Source organism: Puntigrus tetrazona, chromosome 9 (assembly GCF_018831695.1).
Source record: "Puntigrus tetrazona isolate hp1 chromosome 9, ASM1883169v1, whole genome shotgun sequence".
Lineage (NCBI taxonomy): Eukaryota > Metazoa > Chordata > Actinopteri > Cypriniformes > Cyprinidae > Puntigrus > Puntigrus tetrazona.
Genome location: NC_056707.1, coordinates 8,961,375 through 8,984,266, shown reverse-complemented (window position 1 = coordinate 8,984,266; position 22,892 = coordinate 8,961,375). Strand labels below are relative to the sequence as shown.

General features: G+C 37.8%; 2 protein-coding genes across 2 annotated transcripts in view; one reads left to right on the top strand and one right to left on the bottom strand.

Moving 5' to 3' along the window:
* The window catches only part of asic4a (acid-sensing (proton-gated) ion channel family member 4a), a 70,285-nt gene extending 64,536 nt beyond the window's left edge, over nt 1-5,749 (top strand). The window contains exons 8-10 of the mRNA XM_043249164.1: nt 356-435; nt 676-795; nt 1,659-5,749. Of these exons, the coding sequence (XP_043105099.1) occupies nt 356-435; nt 676-795; nt 1,659-1,775 (317 nt within the window). The 3' untranslated portion in view covers nt 1,776-5,749. The remainder of the gene's footprint in view (nt 1-355; nt 436-675; nt 796-1,658) is intronic.
* Nucleotides 5,750-7,267: 1,518 nt separating this feature from the next.
* chpfa (chondroitin polymerizing factor a) lies at nt 7,268-17,406 on the bottom strand. Its single transcript, XM_043249163.1, has 4 exons — nt 16,939-17,406; nt 14,512-15,076; nt 10,422-10,604; nt 7,268-10,153 (listed from the first exon to the last, which is right to left on the bottom strand). The coding sequence occupies exons 1-4, from the start codon at nt 17,229-17,231 to the stop codon at nt 8,891-8,893; spliced, it is 2,304 nt and encodes a 767-aa protein (XP_043105098.1). The 5' UTR covers nt 17,232-17,406; the 3' UTR covers nt 7,268-8,890.
* Nucleotides 17,407-22,892: the final 5,486 nt, after the last annotated feature.

The following is a 22,892-nucleotide window of genomic DNA, read 5'->3' as shown; positions in this document are numbered from 1 at the left end:
GTCTCGTATGCATCATTTTATCTTATTTTACTTCATTTTATCTTAATGTAATTTTCACAGCATCTAAACTCAAGCATTTCTGATCATGAGTGATTGAGTGATATGATTGGTGCATATTGTCCCAAGAAACAAAATGTTTGTCGTTGTATAATTATGTATAATTCTATAAGAAATTATTTTTTTTTCTCAATTATTTCTGGCAACACACGCTTTTGAACCACACAAAATAACCTTTAAAAATGTTTGTATTTGGCTTTAATTTATTTAATTTATTTAGCCTTTTTAATACTTAAACATATGCAAAATATGCAAACCGTTCTTACTCATTCTTGTTTCTTCTTTTTTTTAATTTCAGGGGACATTGGCGGGCAGATGGGTCTTTTTATAGGAGCCAGTGTTCTCACCATCTTGGAGATTCTGGATTATGTATATGAGGTAAGCGTGCATTGTTTTGGCCCCCTTTTCCAATTCCACATCTATTCATTTTAACCAATAGCTCTTCTCCTGCAGTGTTTTTTTTTTACATTGTGAGCAGTATTTCCCATAAGAGCTGATAAGACTGGACCCCTGAGCTGAGAAGCAGAATTGCTGATGCTGCTAAACTCTGTTTATAGCCCTCATTTGTCCTACTTTCCCTGCTGCCCTCTTCACCCTGACTCCCCCTCACTTTCCTAGGTGATCAAACACAGGTTGGAGCGTTTGCTCGGGTCACAAAGAGATGACAAAAAGCAAACCCAGCAGCAGCAACAGGCCAGCACAGTGGCCACAGTAAAGCTGGAGGAAATGAAAGCTAAGGTGAGCCACATGCTAATCTCTGGAGCGTTAGTGTTAGGATGCAGCACAGATCAACTCTGTGAATAGGAACAAAGCCCAGAGGGAAATATAACATCAGCAGCAGGATATTGTGCCATGATTGGGATGCCAGGCTGTCTGCTTAGACCAGGATTGAATCAAATCTCCCTTGTTCTTATTGCAATCCGATCTTCTGTTCATGGAAGAAGAACACAGTTGTTGGCAGAGAACACTGTATTCATAAGAAATGGAGTATGCGCAAAACTAATTTGATTCAGCGCATGGCTGGTAGGTCCTGACTCAAGATTGTTCAGTCATTATAGAGTTGCCAGTTTCAGCTCTAAAATCTCAATCAGGCTGAAGCCAGTGTAAAATAGCTGATATGTAGGCTATACTGACCTGTGGCCTGTAGTTCTATATTAACTAAAGCAATAGTTCACCCAAAACTGAACTCAACTATGTTGAATTTCTTTGTTCTGCCCAACACAATGGATATTAAAAATAAAATTACTTATTCACATAAACTACTTATAAATACATGAGACTACATGGCAGAATTCTTTACATTAGGATATCATTAGTTCAAAAATCCACAGTGTCTTTGATCCTGATACTGTTTCCACCATGTTATAGCTGCAATAAGCCACTCAAGGCGGTGTATAACAGTGAGTTTACCATGGTTAAAGGGGATAAACCACTGTAACACTCAGCCTCGAGTGGATTTTGGCTTTATCACAACACAGATTAAACAATGAGTCACAGTCTTAGTCATAAGAGGCATTTTATTTCCCAACCTAACAGTGTGTAAAATGTAGGAGTGGAAGTATCCTTGGAGAATCCCGTCTGACATTCTCTGTTCCTGTCAGGATTCTGGCGAGATGAGCCGGAGCCACTCGGAGGGAGCTTATGCTAACACCATCCTCCCAAATCACCATCACCACCACCGTACCCACCACCGAGTGTTCGAAGACTTTGCCTGCTAGGAAAACCCGTCTGGCGGGTCTAGTGCTGTTGACGTCTAGAGAAAGAGTTCTCTCATTGCTGAAGGTGGGCTCAATGAAAGACCCTCAAATCTCAGCGCTAATCTCTCTCGCTGTCACCAGTTAAAGCTACAGCCAAAGCCGAACTCTAAACCCTCGCTTCTAGGCATGGATCGGACATTGTGGTCCAGCAGGAGACTCTCTGAAATCCTGTCCTCCCCACTCCCAACCCCCCACCCGCCTCCTATTGCAGGAAGTGACATCAGTGGCAACTCTACGATTTCTACACTGAATACCTTGATACTGGGCCTCTACTATATCAAGGCATAGACTGCATGACATCTAGAGCCACTTTATACTCCAGATCCTGTTTGAAGCATTACATTCTTACTTTATATTTTGTCAGCTGTTAAGAGTTTTATTCGGTGAGTTCTCATCTTGTGAAATATTATAATTCAGATTAATCTACAAATGTAAATGATGTATTTGAATCATGATTGTCAACCCTTAGGCTCCAGAGCGTAAGAGAAATAACTTTACTCTGGTATACTCTTTCTCTGAAATTATGGGGACGGTGTAGAATAGTTTGTGTTGAAGAAAAGTAATATGTATCCATCTCTACTGGATATGTCTGGTAAGTGTTTCCTTTATCTCAAATGGTTTACGATTATGTTACCTTAAAGTATATTGAATAATCCAAAAAATTTTGTAAAGTTATTTATAGAGCTGTAACGTGTGAGTGGTAATGGGTGTCATTAGCAGTAACAACATAATCTTCTGTGAGGTTACTTCCCAACGGAGAGCCAAATGATGTGTACAGTAAAGCCCACCAGAGCCATTGTGGTAACCATATGGAAAAGGTTTGTTTCATCCATCCATCAGCTGATGGATCCACTCTCCCAGACCTCCCAAAAGTGTTTAATAAAACAGACCTTATGTTCCTAGTTTCACTTTTGAATGAGACAGAGTGCAGCGGTCCCAGGAGAATGATAAACCGGTTTTACTCAGCACACTCGCAAAGTATGAGCAATCTGATGCACCGCAGCGTATGGCTTCACGTTTAAAAATCAGTCGATGAGTTTTTCTCAGGGTTCTTAGCTGTGAAATGCCTAGCGGTCTCTTTGACAAAAGGCCAGATGTGCAAAGCATTTCAATCAGAAAACATAGGCTTTTCTATGTGTGAAAAATTCAGCGAGTACTGACATTCAATGACAATTCAAAGATGAAAAACATTTCCATTTCAGCTACAGTCCTAATGGCGTAAATGCTGGTATCGAATTTGTGGTTTCAAATATGGCTGATATTACTGTAAGTCAACCGTGTAGCACCCCTAACTTTTTTTTTTGTTTTTTTTGGCTTTTTGGAAATGCATTACTTTGTAATCAGACATTTCAGGTGCAGTTCTTGTATAATTAATGTCTGATGATTTTATTAGCTTAATGGGTGTTATAATTTATTATGATGTGTGTAAGACTTCATTGTTTAAAGGTTGTGTTATTAAAATGAGCAGAAATATATACAAATAAATGATTTATATAGTACTAAATCTTATATAGCATTGCACACACACACATAAATATATATATATTCATATATACTGTGCTCAATTTTCTCGTGCGCATTTAGTACTCGTTTCCGTAACTTTTTTCTTTTATTTACCTACATTCACAAACTACAGAATTATTTCAAAAGTTACACAGCTTTGTATCCTCTATAGTTTAGTTCCTCTCTGTTGGGTAGATTCTGTCTTAGCGTTTTCATATCTTCTGGAATGCATCTTATTTGTATGTCATATCAAAAACACGCTGCATATATTCCATCTATAAAAAGTAATCATGTCTAATATGTGCTTTTAATATTCATAAAACTGTATCACAGTGGCATTTTAAAGTTTCCCAGGCAGAGTTTTGATGGCACACTGAGCCGGTTATGCATAATAATACAGTTTACTGTCATAAATTACTGTGCTGTCAGCAGTAAAAAAGCAGAATAGCTGACATACCAGTGCATGTCCAGGAATTGCACTGGAACAAATCACTCAGATTTGATTTGGCATTATCTGTCAACCTCATGCACTCATGCACAGTTGTACATTTCTGCATTTGTGGCCTATCTTACCTGTGCAGAAGGAATTGCTCCAAAAGTTGAAATGCAATTGGGTGTGCACGACTTGCCATTATTGTGGAAAGAGTTTTCTAGCAAATAGCAGTGATTCTGTGCAATCCAAAAGGCAGATCTGCATCAAAAGGGGGATATAGATGCTTCCACGTTAATTAAACATTTCTCCAAACTGAGGTCAGTGTTGCAGCATTGTCAAGCAATTAACATGGCTACCTTTTCCCACGTAGATTGTATTTACTCATGGTTTCTTACAAATTACATCACTTTCTTGAAATACTTCAGGTGGAAGATTATGAGGGAGAAATTGAAGAGAATGTAGGAAGAGGAAAGGGAAAAGAGAGAGCAATATCGAAGGCACAGCAGGAACAACCGAAAGCAACTTGTGGTTTGGGACAATGTCCAATTCCAGCATGTAGCGCTGGTGCGTGAGTGGATTAAAAATCACCCACATTTTGTTATAGTGTTTCTTCCAGCAACTTCTCTATTTTTAAATTCAGTTATAGAGTAATTCGTCTGGGGATGGAAAGAGTTTCGACCGCAACTTCTTACATCCAATGTAAACGGATTTAATATTTGCACCTTTTCTTTTCTTGGGTCCATAACTTGGAATGCGTTACCAGTGTTGAAGTATTTTAAATTCCAATTCAAGATCATTCTGGTCTCATGGCATTAATGTACCTTGGTGCACTTTTTAGCGAGGCATGAAATACGTACCAATAAGTGCATATCGTTGCAATTTCCAAAAGAAATGAACACTAGAGGCACTAAAACTCTGACACCTTGTATTCCTTGTCACACAAATTTACAGAGTTTTGATTAATAAAGCATAATCTTCATAGAATTACTTAAAGAATATGATGTGACGTAAGATTAATATGCTGGGATATTTGAAAACTGATGCTTTTGAACACTAGCATCATCCATATCCGGCTTCATATCTATGGGTTTTCATAGACTTTCATAGGTCTGTTCGGTAGCTCATGGAGTACAGAGATGTACTTGAGAGGCCAGGAGCTCTGGTTTGAATCCTGTTAGGGTTGGATTTGGTGTAGGGCATATTTCCAGCATGATAAAGCTCTAACTTTTAGCAACAGTCCATTGATATCTAAATTCTAAACCACCGCAATATATACTTATATATCACACTAATAAAAAAATGACGTTGCACAAAAAGTGCACAGAGGTACATATTGTTATGAGACCAGCATTCTTCTGTTGTGAATATTGTTCAGCCCTTGCCCGATGTTTGGATGGCTGCGTTAGTTGTTTTAAATACTGAGTTTATTTTGGAAGGGGGAAAAGACAGAAAAATTGATCCAGAAAACGGTGATGTTCCGTCATCTGATATTGTTTCATCTTCAGATGTCAGTTCTATTCTGATCCAAATGGCGCAGTGTTGAGCTCTATGTGTGTATTTTTAAAACTGTGCTACGCTGCTTTAACTTTGACATGCTGTTTTTTTCCACCCGCTTTTGCCAGCCAGACCACCATTTAGCTCCTAGAGGGGGCCATAAAACGAGGCACTGAAGCAGCATATAGCGCAAACAGACTGTTGAGATTTCCACACGATTAAAGGCATCAAGACTAATCAGGCTAATTACCCATTACACTCCAGAACCTAATGGACTGTATACCAGACTACAGAGAACACATAATACAGTTTGCACAAAGGTCTGCTGTTATGACCGTGATTTCTGTTAGAACACATTTTATAAATGTAACAATGGCACGTACTGGAGTCCAAAAATAAAATATTGATAAATTCATCACTTCGGTTCTGGTCACTGAGATGCAAGCCCTCCACACCATGTGCTTTTTGATGGCTTATGATTCTACTGAGGATGCTGGACAACTTAAAGGAATGTTCTGGGTTTAATAGCAGTTAAGCTTTTGAGAGTATCGATGACGTTCTGTCAAAGTTATGACTTGTCCTTTTACAAAATCAAGAAAAAAAAGTCAAATGTTGTTCAAATAATTTATGTACTACATAACACAAAGGGTAAAATGGTACTTCAGTTTGCAGGTAATCAGCATGTATTTATTTAGAACCAACTATTTTACAAAGTGGCGTTTAAAGGTAATAATAATAAAAAAAAAACATCCATATTAAGGTCCACTTTAAACCTTAGCATTAGTGGGAGCATAGATCTTAATTAAATGAGGCAAAAAATAAAGACAAGCAGCAAAACTTTAAAGCAAAAACTAAGCAAATGTTGAATTTAGCATGATACATAACGACGCATTTAACAAAAGTCCCACAATGGGATAAATATCATCTAGATTTCAACAATAAAGTCCAAAATAAAGCAGTTTTCAAGGGATATTGTGGCAAAAAAAAAATACTGACCCTCATTTAATTCTAAACCTATGAATTAATTTGCCCTGTAAAACAAAAAAATATATATATTTTATAGAAGGTTGGTAAACCAAACTTTTTTGGTGTTCAATGACTTACATTTATGTTCCACAGAAGTCAGTCAGTCATTGAAATTTGTGAGGTTATCCTTATGAACAAACAATTAACTACAGATTTTGCGTCAAACTCTGCTGATTATTAATAGTAAGGAAGTCGTTAAGTTTTGGTATTGGGTATTAGGGATGTAGAAAACAGTTGTAAATATGTGTTTTATAAGTACTAATAAACACACACACACAATTCTAATAGGCATGCTAAATAAATCATTACTAATGAGAATTTATCTCTATTCTATAGTGTTGCCGTACATTGTTCCATTTTTGACCTGTCACTTTAAGATGTTAAACATGTTAGGTTTATATATACATTTTTCATATTGTTAGTAAATGAGCCTGCCACCTACAGCAATTAGAGACAGAAAAAAAAACTTCCTGATAGCTGTCAAATCTTTGTTTTATACGTTTAGACTAATTTTGTTCTCAAGAGCAGCATCCCACTGATAATGATGCACACAATGTCTGACAAAAATGCAAGTAATTGTTGGACGTAAAATGTTATGTAAGTGAGCTGCTGTGCAAAAGTTAGGCTGGAATAAAACTCCAATGATGTAAAAATGAGTGGTATAGAATTAGATAGTGCTGACTTCAGCTGCCTGGTGCTTATATGGGTTCACTCTGTGCCTAAAGGCAGTGTGTGTGTGGTTCAGGGCTCTAAATGAGGACATATAAATAGAGGTGAAAATTTACAGCATCTCATTAAGACTGATGTTGAAATCTGGAACCTATTGGTCTTGATTTGTAGCCTTTTATTAATGCAGTAACGATCACAGAATAATATATTGCTTGCTTTAGTGAGAAAATCGGACTTGAAAATAAATACCGAATTTATAATATAAACAGTACCAAGAAGTTGCCTGATGAAAGACAAGTAAGGAGACAAGCGCTCACGATTATCTGAGCCCTAAAATAAAATCTTTATTAAAAATTTTGTACAATAATATTAAAACAAAATTCAACAGATTCATAAAGAATATTTAGTGAAAAAAAAAAAATCAACAAAGGTGAGGTTAAGAAACAGTCCTGTGAAATTCTACATTTCCGAGAGCAGGTATTCCCATGCTCCTTTGCTGACCCCTAAAGGCCAGTAGCGGCTTTAATCTGTGCTTATTTTGTGATGCGTTCATTCATGTTGTGCATGTGTCATTTAAAAACGTTCAAAACATAGCACGTTGTAAAAACCTATTTCACAGCTCTTGTACGCAAAATCATTTGACATCCAGCATCATGATATTGTGTAACACAAGTCACTTTGTAAGATGTTGTCAGTGTACTGCATTGAGATTATGATTGTTTAAATAAAAAAAATAATAATAATAAAAATACCAAAAACATTTTAACACAACACTAAGTAAATACAGTAAACACATGTACCAAGAAACAGGGACCAAAAAAAAAAAACCAGAGACCTACAAAATCTTTATACACAAACAAATCGGAATTATCTTATATAACCTAATATACTGTCACGAAAACACATTTTGTTTTGTGAAGTGTTTGGAATGGTACGTAATAGAGGCTCTCTATAGTGCATCTTCAGAAATATGTTCAATAGATGTGTTCAACTCATCTGGAGTGTTTCCATCAGCAGGCTCAATACACTACACCATCTGAACAGTATTGCACTAGTATTGCACTCCTCTCTGGTAGACAGAACAGGAACTAACTATAACCATGTAATGCACCCTATATTCTTTCCAGAACAGAATGAAATGTTTTGACAGGCGTATTGTGCAGCATTACTGATATACAAGACGGACTTGCTATGAAAGTATTAGTGCAAAAGTTAACTTGTTTCATCAGAAAAATCTCTTTGAGGCGGTTTCAATGGTTAAAAAAAAAATAAAAATAATAATAATTATATGCAGGTATTTGCATCTGTGTTCTGCTGTTCAGAATTCAAGCATACATTTCAGAAAGTATGGAACCACGCTGGTTAAAACTTTGGGCAAAATAGTGTTCGAAACGGTCAATAAACTGTCTCAATATTTGTTTTTTGGCACGAATGGTGAATAAGACAATGATTTTTACCTTGTTAAAATCAGCTGTAGATTTAACAAGCTAATACTAGGGGGTTAACTGACTGAAGCATTGTTAGAATCTGGATACGGTTCCTTCATACGACAAAAACCCTGTTACATTAAACAAATCAGCTTGAGCAAAAGTGTCTGCGATGACGAGACAAAAGTATTATGAAAGGACAGCATATTTTTGAAGGCACGGCGATTTAGAAACGTTACGGTAGTGATCATTTCTACAGCAACCAGCTGCTTGCTTTAAGAGCCAACATAAACCAACCTGCTCCAAAGAAAAGATAGCAAATCATAAATCCAGTTGTCATTTAAAAATCTGCTATTTTTAAATAGATTTCAAATGTTTTTAGTCTTTCTTTTGGTACCGACAGCATTTTTGTTTGCCCAGTACTGTGACTCCACAGACCGGCTACTAGTAAAGCATCAGCCCAATGGACAAAAAACAAACCGTCTATCGCCTCTCGGCCATCTCAAGATCTTCAAAGTTTGGTTTTAAGTACTGTTGCCTTGTTCCTGTTCAAATAGCAGCATGGCGAGCTGAGAGCGTGACCCCAGGCTGTCCAGGGTGCTCTGCACACACCTCTGGTAGATATCTTCACTAAGTCGAGGATTACACGGCTGGTAGCTATATTTCTGATGAAGGGCCGGCTCCACTGCTCGGAAAACATGGAGGCCAGAGTATTTGACAAACATGTCATATATATCCAGGTTTTCCAGGATCTCCTCGTTCTCCTGGACATCCGAAGACATGCGTGTCCGAGTCGCCATGTAGTCCGAGTTGTAGAAACACGCTTCTGTGAAGGAACTGCGATCAAAGAGGCCGGACTCTTTGACCAAATCCATCGTATTGGGAAGAGGCTGGTTGTGATAAGCAATGTCGGGATTGTAGTATTGGAAATGGACGGGAAAAAAGACCTGCCAGCTGTTGATGGAGTTCATCCGACAGCGATTAAGGAACTCTGAGTTGATGCTGGTTTTCACAGTTGCGATAAAGAACAACGTGTCAACCGGGTGCTTCTTGGAGATGATGTCCATGAATTTGATTTGAGAGGGGCTTTCACTTTTAACGCTGATCCAGGGGATTTTGACCGTGGGGTACCGGTGCTCATAAGCACCGATCTGCGCTTTGACGTTGGCAAAGATGTCATTCTGGTTAACCTGTTGGGCCTCGATTGTATCGTAGATAAAAAGAAAGGTCAAGATGGCATTCTCACTAGTTTCAAATGCGTTTGTGGCGTACACTTCTAAAAACTGCTGAACATGCTCTCGTTCTTGAAGAGTGACGGGGAGGATGATATGGACTCGAGTGGCTTCTGTAACATAAGGCATGGGGATGATCTCGATACGACTGAGAGGCCTGACCAGGTGGACCCTCTTGGTGATGGAGCGACTGTGTCCTTTCTGGTTAACCACCTCCAGCTGGAGGTCCAGGGTGTACTCCATCCCTCTGGTCGGGTCGAAGCGCCTGTATCCGTTAATAAGCTGCTGCTTCTTCAGGTGAAGAACGGGTTTGTACTTCTTGTTCAGCTCACCCATAGCCGTCTCAATGACGTCAGCTACATCCAGTTTATCGATTCCACGGAGCTCGCATTTCGGAGAGCCATCAATGCACGAGTATACCTGATCCTCGGTGAAGTAATCCCACCGGAGGACCTCGAAACGAGTCTTTGGCTCAAAGGGTGGACTGATTCCAACAGGCCACAAAGCACTACGGTTGCCCTCAAAAGCCACCGCACTCACATTTTTTATTTCTGCCTGTTAAAAAAAATTAGAGAACAAGGTGTCGGATATGATTAAACATTTTAAGGTATTTGATGAGCAGGTTATTACCTCCATTTAAAATTTGTAACGATGCACATTACCAGAGCACTTTGAAAAATGAAGAAAGGAAAGTGCTAGCAATTTCACACACCTTTACAAAAAGCCCATAATGAATTACAGTGCTCAAAAGGTCAAGGGAAAGGACCATTTTTTCTCAAGTTGGCATCAGTATTAGTTAGCACAGGTTTATGTGTAAGGGTACCTGCAGTTTTTCGATTTCCTCATAAGTCTTCTGCAGCTCAATCTCAGTGAAGTGTTTGTGAAGTCTGTACATCTGCTCAGGATCAGACACTGGGTGGACGGTCAATGCATTCTTAAACTGCCCATTATCTTCCTTACTGGGGTCAGAATTTTTTCCCATTTCATAATAATAATACTTCTGCCCCTGAAGGAAAGAAAAAAAAGTTTTGATTAGTGAAACATCTTGAAATGCCTTTATTATGGATGTTTGTATAAAGTTATTGTCTCTCAAAATAAAGAGTCGACTCTGAATCATTGAAATTAGTCGGTTTTAAAATTAGTCCCAAGCCATTTCATGTTGACATGAAAATTAAACATTAGCACATTGCCTGCCCACTTGTTGATCTTTTCGCTTTGATTTCTGAATGAACACCCAAATTCACTGTCAATAGATCATTAAGAGCTCACAAAAAAATGTTTTAAATGAAATCCACCAATCACTGATGGTGTTTGGAAAAATTAATTGTTGAACGAATAAGGTAAAAATAAATGCATATAAGAAAATGAAAGTGTTTTTTTTGTTTTGTTTTTCCAGTCTTCTTGTCCTTACTTAAAAGGAGTAAAATTCTCACTCGAGGGACTCAAGTGAAATGTCTGTCTTCTTTTCTCTAGAAAACAAAACGGGTTCTACCTACACAAGCCTAAGGAATGCAAAAACTTTGAAGCTCAATATTTCAAAACTGCTCAGAATGCAGATAGAAGGCGATGAGATATATACACATATATACAAAATTTATTTTAAAATTCTTTATACAAAACATTTATCAGTTGCCAGTCATAACATAAATACAACTACTGGCTTATCTGTATCAGCCAGAATTCAAATACTAGTGAATATTCCTTTAGAAACCAATGTTTAGCTGAGGTTCTTGATCTTGGCTCCAGGTTGCAACAATTGATGTTTAAGGAAAGTAAATGCTTCCACTTTTGGCCCTGCGGGGGTACTGCTCCATAAAAGGATGTAGGAGGCACTACAATGATGTGTTGAGAGACAGGTGGTGCTTTGACGGCAAAGGCAGAGGTGGATTTATAACTGGATGAAATGCCAAAATGGAGACGGTACATCATGTTTAGTGTGTCTGATCCACCATCTCTCTCCCCACTAGCTTCACACTGACATCTAGACATCTAATGCTTCTCTGATGGATTAATAGAGGTCTCAGTACCTGTTTCAAGAACAGATTAACCGGAGGACCCCAGACCTCTCTAAACAAAAGTGTGACATATGGCTCAGTCTCTAAAGGTGAGATTCAATTCTGAGTTGTGATTCTGTCTGGGCTAAAGGTGCCAAAACTCAATACCATTGTTACAGACAAACAAAACAAAAGATGCACAAGTCTGCTTGAGTTGAGTTTGAAATGTGTACGGCAGTAACTTCGGTCAGCTTCTCTTCAAAATGTCCTAGTTTCCATCGTCCAGTACAAATTTTAGCAGGTGTTTATACGAGCTAAATGAAAGACCACAGAAAGACCACTGCAGGAAATTATAGCCTAAGAAATTATACCATGAGAGATTTCGAGGACTACTTAAACCACAAAAAAGAGAAAGTGTGAGGGCTATGTAAAGACTGCATTAAAGGCATTTAGTCCATTTCTGGGCAGAGGACACAGCCCTCATTTTATATCTACATCTATAATTTATACAGTTCAAACAGACAAAGAATTGAACAAGGCAAAAAAAAATGTTTACAAAATGATTTTGAAATATTTGTTGGGGACTTAAAATCAAAAAGCATATAATATAAAATATCTTGCATTACATACTAACCCGCTGGATTTAGAAACCATATACACTCCCATATTATGCTTCACATCTCCCTTAGTGCTTTATAACTCCAGTAACAAAAAAACAAGACTGTGCTGAAGACTATCTGGGTGCGCAATGGCCAGTGGAGTGCAGACACTAAGCACCTGAGCCGATTAGACCACAGTCAGAGAAAAGTGAATCTAATCTGATCAAGCTATTAAAAGAACAAGCGAAAACACTAAGCCACAAATTGCACATGCTAAACAAAATACATACACACATTCAGTGGAACGTAAACTAGATTGAGAGATGTTTAGGGATGTCCATTTTTTATGGATCACGCCTTTTTTTGTGTGTATATTTTTAGACTCTTTCTCGCTCACGCACTGCCGAATTCCCAGACAGGCTCTGGGCAAACAGGGATCTACGGATGCGGAAACAAAGCCACTGATTTACATCACCTCTAACCCAGAGAGAAAGACAGGAGAACTGAAAGCTTTGCGTTCCAACCTCCGTCTAAGACAGTCAGAAGAGACAAAAACGTAAAAGGTATTTCAGGTGAGAAAGGCCATGATGCCATATTACAAAAAAAATTCCAAAAAGAGTGCTGTTTTATACTGCCTCTGTACTTGAAGACGGTGGGAAGAGCGACTAGAACGTGTCTTGAATTAAATTCCAGCAGTTACTGGCAGCGAGCGTAAAGACCTGAATCGAGGTGAAACTTCAGATGTTACGCTGACTGACAGACTAAAGCAGCAGACTGGAGACCTTCCCTTTAATTGCTGAGAGCAGCAGCATATTTCAAAGGAGACGTCTGAATCTTGTCTTTGGTTGTTGTATATCTGTGCTGCTGAGTTAAAAGGCAGTGAGATTTAGTTTCATCAAGAATAAGGCCCCACTGGGTCCCACGCAGTACGAGACACACTACTAGTATAAAGCTGTCTGTCATCAAACAGCGCAGGTTTACCGCTGGGAGTCTGTCTCTCTTTCAATCAAGGCCACAGAGATGAAAATTACAGACACTGATAGCTCATTCAAATGATGTGCAGCTGAAAATATGTCAAGCATTTTTTTTGTTTTTTTCGCCCCACACAAAAGCATTTCCAATAACACCACGTTCTGCAATCTCAAATTCACAGACATTTAGCTAGCAAACGTAATAATGATTATGTGTGGAACTAAAACAAAGATAATACTCATTTTATAGAATTTGACTCCTCGTAAAAGCCCCAAACACCATCATTACACTTTCTTCTTTTAAGATTAATGCATGATGTGACAAGGCATATGTCACTGAATTAATGCACTTTAAACAGCATTTAAAATGTCATGTAAATGCTTTATTCTGAGTGAAATCGGACCAGACAGGTTTTGGTGGAGTCTGACTAATAGAGCTGGATAATGCGATTGTAGCTCAGCTTCCAGGATGTAAACATGTTAATCGGACTAGAGTTGGCCTCAGTGATGCACACTTGCACTGAAATACAGATTTAATCTTTGAAACATATTTGATTATGCATTGTCATGTGTTTTTGGAATAGAAAGACTGTAGATCAACAGCTGTACCTTGATTATAATTGCACATTTAAACATACATTAATATAATACAGAATGATGCAAAGAAGGGGACGGGATAAGAAATTATGCTAGACGACCTCAAACATATTGTAGTATGTTAACCGTCAGGGGTACTTTTACATAGTGTCATGATTAAGGCATGGTGACAGGTCTGGGGCTACTCTATCATTAAAAAATGTATTCTAAAATTGATCCAAACTGACAGTGAAGAATTTATACTGCTATAAAAAAACTTGCCTTGTCCTATTCCACTTATGTTTATCAAAAAATCCTAAAACATGCATTATGGTTTTCACAAAAAAAAAGCAGCACGTTGTAAACATCAATAAGAAGAAATGCTTCTTAAGCAGCAAATGCACATTAGAATAATTTCTGAAAGATAGTGTGATGCTCAAGAGTGGAGTAATGGCTGCTGATTTAATATATATTTAATATATATTAATATATTTTTAAATGTAAAATATTATAAATAGAAATTTTATTTGCCATTACACATTTCTTTTTAGCTAATAAATTCTGGGTTTTTGAGCACAAGACGTTTTACTCATCCCAAATGTTTGTGTATTTTGTAGGCTATATCACAATGCAATATTTTTGCCCAGATCTAAATTTCATGGAATGTAAAAAAAAAAAAAAAAAAAAAAAAAAAAAAAAAAAAAAAGATTTCAAGGCAAAGTGAAACTATTTACATATTTGCAAACTTCCACTGAATGCAGGACTTATCTCACCTCAAATTCTTCTACGCAGTGGGTATCAGCGTAGTCAATGATGCATCGCCCGAGCCACTCGTCATGTCTGGCGCTGAGGATGTCGTTCCTGCAATTCTCCAGGAAGGGCTGGAGCCTCAGCAGAAGACTGCGGGACAGCAGGTATCCGAAACCCCCATAGCAATAGCGCCCCTGCATCTCACCTCCGATGAACTCTTCTGGGCTGCCCATATACAGCACCCGGCTCATACTTAAGTGCTCCACCAGAGTCTTGATACGATCCGCCTGAGTGTACGTGTCGTCCTGGGCGAGGTAGAACCAGTCGTACTCTGTGATGTAGTGTTCTAGAATGTACTTGATGGTCTGGAACATGTTCCAGATGAGGCGTTCATCACCGTGGGTGACCACGACCATCCCGTGGGGGATCTTGCGGTTTCGCGTACCAGTGAAAAACACAACATTGTCCAGATGATGGCTGATGGTGCGGTTGACAGCCACACCTAGAGTGTTGATGGTGTTTTTGGAGGTCAGTATTCCCACAAAAAGACGCTCTCGGATCCCCAGCTCTGTGCTGATGTATTTCGCCCTGTGGAAACAAACGGATCACAACAATTTACAACTCGTGATTGTGCAATTCAGGACTGCAACTTTGTCATTGCCATGCTTAACCACACTCTTTCCCCATCAGAGTAAAATAAAAAGAACATTATTTATGGGATGAAGTTTTTAAAAAGTGCAAAAATTTGCCATATTGCGAGATTTTAACATTTAAAATGCAAGTTACAAAGATGCAATGATGACATATATTGTCACAATATACTTTATAATATACTTTACAATATATATACTAATTTACTTTATATATACACATATTATATACAATACAAAATAGCTACTCTTAGATTAAATAAACTGAATGAAATTTGATGAAGATTAGATGAAAAACTTTTTAAAAGTGAAACATTGCTGAAAACAAATTAAAATAAATTAAATCTAAAAAGTAAAACTTATCAACTAAAAGTGAAATTTATTAAGCTAATTCTAAATAACAATAAATAACATACAATTATATAAAAACTATTAAAAATTAGAAGAAATAATGTGAGATGCAATTTTGCTATATTTGCATTTGCAATTATAAAAAAAAACAATGTTGCGACAATGAGAAATAACAATTATTATAATATAGAATTATTTTTGTAGGCAGCTTTTTTGGGTGCGAGTCTGAAAACAGGAGTTGTGGATAAATTTAGCAGTCAATTATCAGGATACAGCTTTGCGTACCAGCGCCTGGAGGAAGAGGTCAGCGTGAACCTAACTGATAAACAAAGACAACTGACCCTTTCATGCTACGGGATTAGTTAACTAGAGTCTCTAACCTTCCTATTCCACTTTACCTCTGGGCATTGTAAGTGTTGACTGAAATAGAGAAATGAGCACCATGGGAGCCACCCTTAAGGATTACAGACTCCCCAGTGGGACATATCAAAAGAAGGAGATTGTGGGAAAGGAAAAAAAAACATACAGTTACAGCAAAAGCCTGCCACAGGCGTGTTTCATCGAATTCCCACGAAACTATTTTGTAATACCTCCTAGAGTTTGTGAAATGACATCGAGTCGTTTTGTGGCAAAATGATCTGAACAGCAAAAGCAAATATTAGATGTGTCTGTAATTGCCTGTGTAGAGGTCTGAGACACTTTAGCTTTAAACCAACCAAACTAGTACATTTGTTTTGTCTCCATTATGGTAATAAAATAAAAGTAGGTTTATATTACTACTGGCTGAAACCAATCTTGTCAAAACGTCGTAAACACGCAAGAGTGAGTCGAAAGCAGCTGCTACTAATATGAATGATGTAATTTAAAAAAAAAAAAAAAAAAGTATGGTTATGTTACAAAATGCTTCGTGATTTAATTTTGAGAAAGTCAACATAAGCATGGCTGACGTCCGACGCGATTAACAAGATTAACCTTGAAATTCGCGAAAACAGCCTAATTCCGGCAAAAGTAAACAACGAGCGGATGTTTAAGCAGCTCCTTCAGGGTTTTTACTAGTTAATCATTAGACGAGTGCTGTCCTTGTACACATGACGTCCCATTCACAGCTGTCGTTCATGATAATAATTACCGTGATTATACGTTGACCTCGACCCTGCTCCATCCCCTACATACGGGCCATTTTGATTTAATAAAGACACAAGCCATGAATGTTTTCCATCCCCAACAAAAGCACTGACTGGAGGACTTCCCTCAACGGCGTTTTAACAATTAAAAAATGCCCGTCGGGAAGAGCAAACTGTTACATGCAAATAACGTCAAACACAGCGGACGGATCCACTCGCCTAGACAACTATTCCTTAGGTTTTAACTCATTGTATGACTTTATTTATTTATTTATTTTACGCTGACCGTTAAAGACAGACGAAGCAGTCTAAGTGGTTTGTCTACCTGAAAAGTTTCTTGGGCTGAGATTGTTTGACTGGTTTATATGGGATTATTCTCGGCTGGAAATCCTCCTCCTCCTCCTCACCATCACTCCCAGTGGAAATAGAGTTGGGTCTCCGAGCTCCTTTCAGACTTCCGTCCTGAGATAAAACGATTCCTTCATCTGCTATGGTATTGATATCACAGCTCTCCTCTACCCAACTCACACTCAGCAAACTCAGAGTAAATCCCAGAGAGATCCCGATAATAACCGGGCCGATCGGCCTCAACAGACCGATCAACATAGAAAACCTCATTGTACTCCGACTACTGGTGCCGTACACACCTCCTTTAAACGCGAGCTTCTGAACAGAGTAGCGCACATTAAGAAAGCGTTTCGATTGCTAACGGAAATGCATTGGACGTATTCCTTTCCTGTAACTGTATCACCTTCCTACAAATTATTGAGGCATTCGTACGTGTCAGTGGCTCTGTCGCTCCTCCCATAGGAAATCGAGCGCCCCGCCCACAAGATAGAACGTCATGACGAACGGCCGGGGCATCCCCCTAATGGGCGGGGCTACGGGCAGAGCGGCCCTTTTGAAATCCAATGGCATTTAAAGCTGACTTCTCTTTGTTATGACGTTTGATCTTTGAGCTGAAGCGGTCCCTTTGAAAAGCCAGTGAAAATTCAGAATGCTTGCTTCAACAGAATCTTGGTCGCAACGCCGCTTAACAAACATAATTTTTAATATATTCTGCCAATGTTTAATTCTTGTACTATAAATCTTATACAGTTTCCACTAGAGGGCGATGTGGGCTCATATTTGACCATACGTTCAGTAATATATATATATATATATATATATATATATATATATATATATATATATATATATATATTTTAAGACAAACCAGAAGGAAATAAAAGAAAAAAAAGAATAAGGAAATGCCACTTCACTTACTTACCAGTGCCAAGAATAATGATGGCAATAATAATAAAATGCTCATTATTTTTATTGGCACCTGGGTAGTCATGATATTTAAAAAAAACTAAACCTGTTTCAAGCAATGATGAATGCAATTGCAATGTAACATGAGACTTTCTTTTTCATAAATAACTAGACATTTGAGGTTTTTAATAGGATACTTAGTTTTGTCTGTAAATGAATAAATAAAAACGCTTCCTCAGACCACCATGCATCCACACCAGTGTCAAGATTTTGTCATGGTACTATGATTTCATTCAACTGTGGGAGTCACACAAGTATTTTCAGATCCTTTCTGTTATGCAATCATTCCTGAGCTCTGCAACCTTTAGTAAGTGAGCAAATGAGTGAATAATGTGTTACATATATAATAGGTGGAAGAAAATATACTTAAATACACTTAAATATATTTGATAACTCTGGAGTTACATAAAGCAGGTCAAGTGAGAGGGAACTTATGACTAAACCGTTTTGAGTCATGTGTCATCAGCCATAGTAAAAATTCTATGACATACTTTTGGCTTGGAGAGGAAAAAGAAACAAAGTCATTTTGTAAATGATTTATAGATTTATTGGTCTTTGCTGTTTTTGTTTGTTTAATCTTTGCAAATGCTTTTCCAATTTTTAAATAATCACAGTAAAGACCTGACAAGTTCATTAATTGTCTGTACATCAGTGTGTTAGCTGAACTTTTATTTATTTCTCGTAGGTTTATTAATTTATAAATAAGACAGATAAATAGATCACATTAAACATATATATATATATATATATATATATATATATATATATATATATATATATATATATATATATGTATATATATTTTGCTCATGTTAAGTTACTTTAGAGTTCAAAAATGGATATTTGAAAAAATATATATATATTTATTTTTTCAAATATCCATTTTTTGAACTTTAAAGTAACTTAACATGAGCAAAATTGTACAAGACCCACCCAAATCTCTCTGACACATCAGACGTGAACACACTGAGTGGAAACAATTTCTTTACGCACGAAAACCCCAGAGGGAACGTTTTCCTCACTGAGCTCTTTGTTCTAAACAGATCAAGGGTGTGTTAGATGTTATCAAGCGTATTTGCATGTTTACCTAAGGACGTCACATCACAGTGGAAGTCCTTTCCTTTGGAAATCACAGCACTTCGCCTAGTTCTGCTGATCTGAGTGGGAAACATGATCAGCCTAGTCCCAGATTAAACCTATCAAGCCTCTGTCGGGACATGTTGGCTTTTTTTACACTTTGGTTTTCTGTGGAACCGTGACAGGGCATGTTAAACTGCATTTGCTTGATATAAGCATTGTATTTGTCATTTTCCACAGATTTTATCATTACGGAGACTTTCATTTCTGCTTCGGATTCTGTGCTGCAGACAGGAGAGGTGAATGATTTTGTTGCAGAAGCCATCTGACAGTCACGATCTGTCATCAAACATATTCATGTCAAGCTGCTAGGATAAAGGCATGTGTATAAGAGTTGACGTTTTCTTTCAACAGGTGTTCCTTGGCTATATTTGATTGTTATTGCTCCTGGAAGTATTTAGCAGCTGGCAAGTGAACGGCTGCGACTGAAACAAATCCAATCTTATTGATGGCATTATGTCGAAATCATCCTGAATTGAACTATATTGACACAATTCGCATTTTTCAGCACACCCATCACAAACGTCCCCGAAACCGCAGCCCAACAAACCGCAACAAAATCGAAACACATGGTGGCGCTATATGCTCACGCATCTAGAGTTTAAAACCTCCCCCTAAAATTCAAGGCTTAATGAAAATTATATCCAGCTGTACGATTTGTGCTTCGTAAAAACCATGTGCCCGTAAAATAAATGGGATGTTTCAGGGAAACATCTGTTTCATCATCATGCTATCTATCACTAGTGAGACGTTCAAAATTGTTAAAATAGTTTTCAAATAGTTTCCCTTTTTTAAACATTGCTGATTTTCCTTTTCCTTTTTCCGTTTATAAGCTGAGTAAACATACAGAAAGAGAACTGGATGAAAAGCTACTTATGCAGCGTGACAAAAAAGGCGCTGATTCTAATTCGCAGAGCGTTTATCACACCAGCAATCAGTGTGTGGCCCATTATCTCCTTGGCTCATCTCACAAATGTGTATCTCTCCAGAAAACGTGGCTTTTTGGCCTTGCAACAACTACATCTTTTCCATGTCGTATTACTAATATATATATATATACATGTAAATGATAATCTATCTATATATCCATCTATCTAAAAAGTAAAATCAAATCAGAATACTATAAAATATATAAAATTACATAAATTTAAAAAATGACAAATTATGTTTTAGAGTTTTTTTCCATTATTACGTTTTTTAGTCTTTTTTTAAAACATTCCACAAGAATCTCAGCACATTTGTGCGGTGAAGTGAATTAAATGAATCATCAACGTACTTGAGAAATTCCACAAGATAGTGTTAAATGAACCTGGCCGGTGAGAGCATCCACTCTGTACTCATTTAATGGCACCCAGTAGAGTCGAAGCCATCTTCCCTAAAACTAACACCCACCTTTGGTCCACAGTTCACAAGTGTTGCTATTACTGAGTATTAAAAGTGACCCATTTGGAGGATGCAACTTCTTCTTCTTCTTCTTCTTCTTCTGGAATTAATTACTGTACTCCAAGTGAGAAACCTCGCTGCTGATAGGGTGAGCTCATGGTCTGTAAAACGGGAACACTTTCATGCAGGAACTGAGTCTGCAAAAACTCTTACAGAGCAAGCACTGATTCAACGATGGCTCAAATCTTGTGGTGAGCAACAGCTTTTTTTTATTGGAATAAATTACAATGCACAAAACAGATTATTATACGGTGCGCTGCGATTATACATGTTTTACTCTGCCCTCATGTTCTGAAGAGACAAAATCTTACTCATCTGATGAGAGTTCCAGGAAACAGCATGTCTGCCGAATCCCCTCCCATCTTCTGTTGTTTAGGTCATCGCATGACTTGACACTGTCCTTTCTCCATACTGAGCGGCCTGCTCGAAGACGCACAGAAGCGTGTGGCAATATTGACGTTTTATAACACAAACTCTACTGCCAGTGGTGAAGGAATTTCATGAACTTGACTTCTCATGGGGATTCCAGAAATGACTGTGGCTTGTTTATAAAGGTTATGGCACATAAGAGTCATGTGGTTTTGATTTGGACGTAATTTTTAACTATGCTTAAAAAATATTGTGTGCAATGGGATTTCTAATCGCATTGGATGCTAACGTAACAGGGAGTTGTCTCACTCCCTGTTTGACATCAGAATGTTAAACAATAGGAAAGAGGGGGGGGTGTCATAATTAACTGGTTTTTTTTTTCAGAATAATGGGTCTCCATGTTAGTAGAAAAAACCTTGGGTTCGGTTTTACCTGATCAGATATAAATTTAGCCCTGAATAGGCGAAAGATGGTTTGACCACACGGTCTGTATGGTGGACAACTTCTGCATGGGGATTTTTCCACGCCGTGTGTCAGCTGAAGATATTCTCCTGGTCTTCAGAGGGCTGTTCCCAGGAACGCTCAGCCAAGACCCCAGGCTCAACACCCTGCTGTACTTTGAAATGGGATCTTTATTGTCCATAAAGTTTAAGCCAAGTATGAAGAATCGCTCCTCCCAAACAAAACACACACACACACACACACACACACATGTATGAAAAGAGAAAGGGAGAAAGAGCACACAGTCTGTTTTGTCAAAGCCATGTTTCCAATTATGCAGCAGATATATATAGATGGGAAATGATAAAGTACTTTTCATAACTTTCTTTAATATAAATAAGGCTCTTCATCTCATATAACTAGAGGAATAACAAGAACATGTCTTAGATGCTTTTTATTAAAATGATTAGGTTTGTGCATCATCTTCGCTAATTGATCAGCTTTGTACAAAATGCCACATGCACTAACTTTCAGTAAATTTATTTGCCTTCAGTTCAGAATTGATTGCCTTTTGTGTGCAATTAAACTATCTGACAAGGCAGGCGGGTTATCTTTCCTCTTTTATGTAATGATAAATTGAACTGCAACACACCTGCAGCTCAGACAAAACTGTTCCATATTTGCAGCTTTGAAGCTGGAGGGAAAACAAAGAGTGAAAATCAAAAAGACCTGACCCTGAGATAACAGATAAACAGCCTATCACATCCCCTTTCTGCTCTCGGCTATCTCTAACGAGATATGAAAACAGATCCAGAGCTTCCATCTTTGATTGTACCTGTATGTGATGCAGTACATCACTGTATCTGAATCCAATAGCGAAGTGAGACTTCAAAAGAGCAGGGAGGTCTTGGATTTCAATTCGGGACCCCCTGGCCATCGGATAGATGAGGTAGAGCGCGTACAGCGAAATGAAGACAACATCACAATGAAGAACTGTCCTGAGAGCCACAAATTACATTGGGAGGACAGTTAATGAGGGTGATAATGCAGATCTTTGCAGATGATAGATGAGAGGACAGCTATTACAGGCCAAATGTTTAAGATTCATGGCTTTGTTTTAAATGCACTACAGGCTAAATATGACTGCTTTTTATGATTTGATATACTCATAAATCATTATTCAAACAATGGGGGCTGGAATGCGAAAGCACAAGCTGAATGGAATTTAAGAATTTTTGGATTGTCTTTATAAAACTAAATAAATCCTAAAATATTTGATAATGATTCTGAACGAGCAAGACATTTGGAGTAAGTTGGAAAAGACACTGGATACCTGAGCGCGAGTAACCTAATACTAAAATAATGTGTGTCACCATTGCTCAGACTGACTGTAGAAATGTCTTTAAAGTTCTCAGAGATGATTACATTGTCATATAATATTATTATATTATATGTGTATATTTTTGTTAAAGTCTTCGTGCTAAATCGTATATATATATATATATGTAAATGGGAATCTATCTATCTAGTAAGCTAATGTGTCGTGTACTACCTGATCCTTCAGAAACTGTAGAT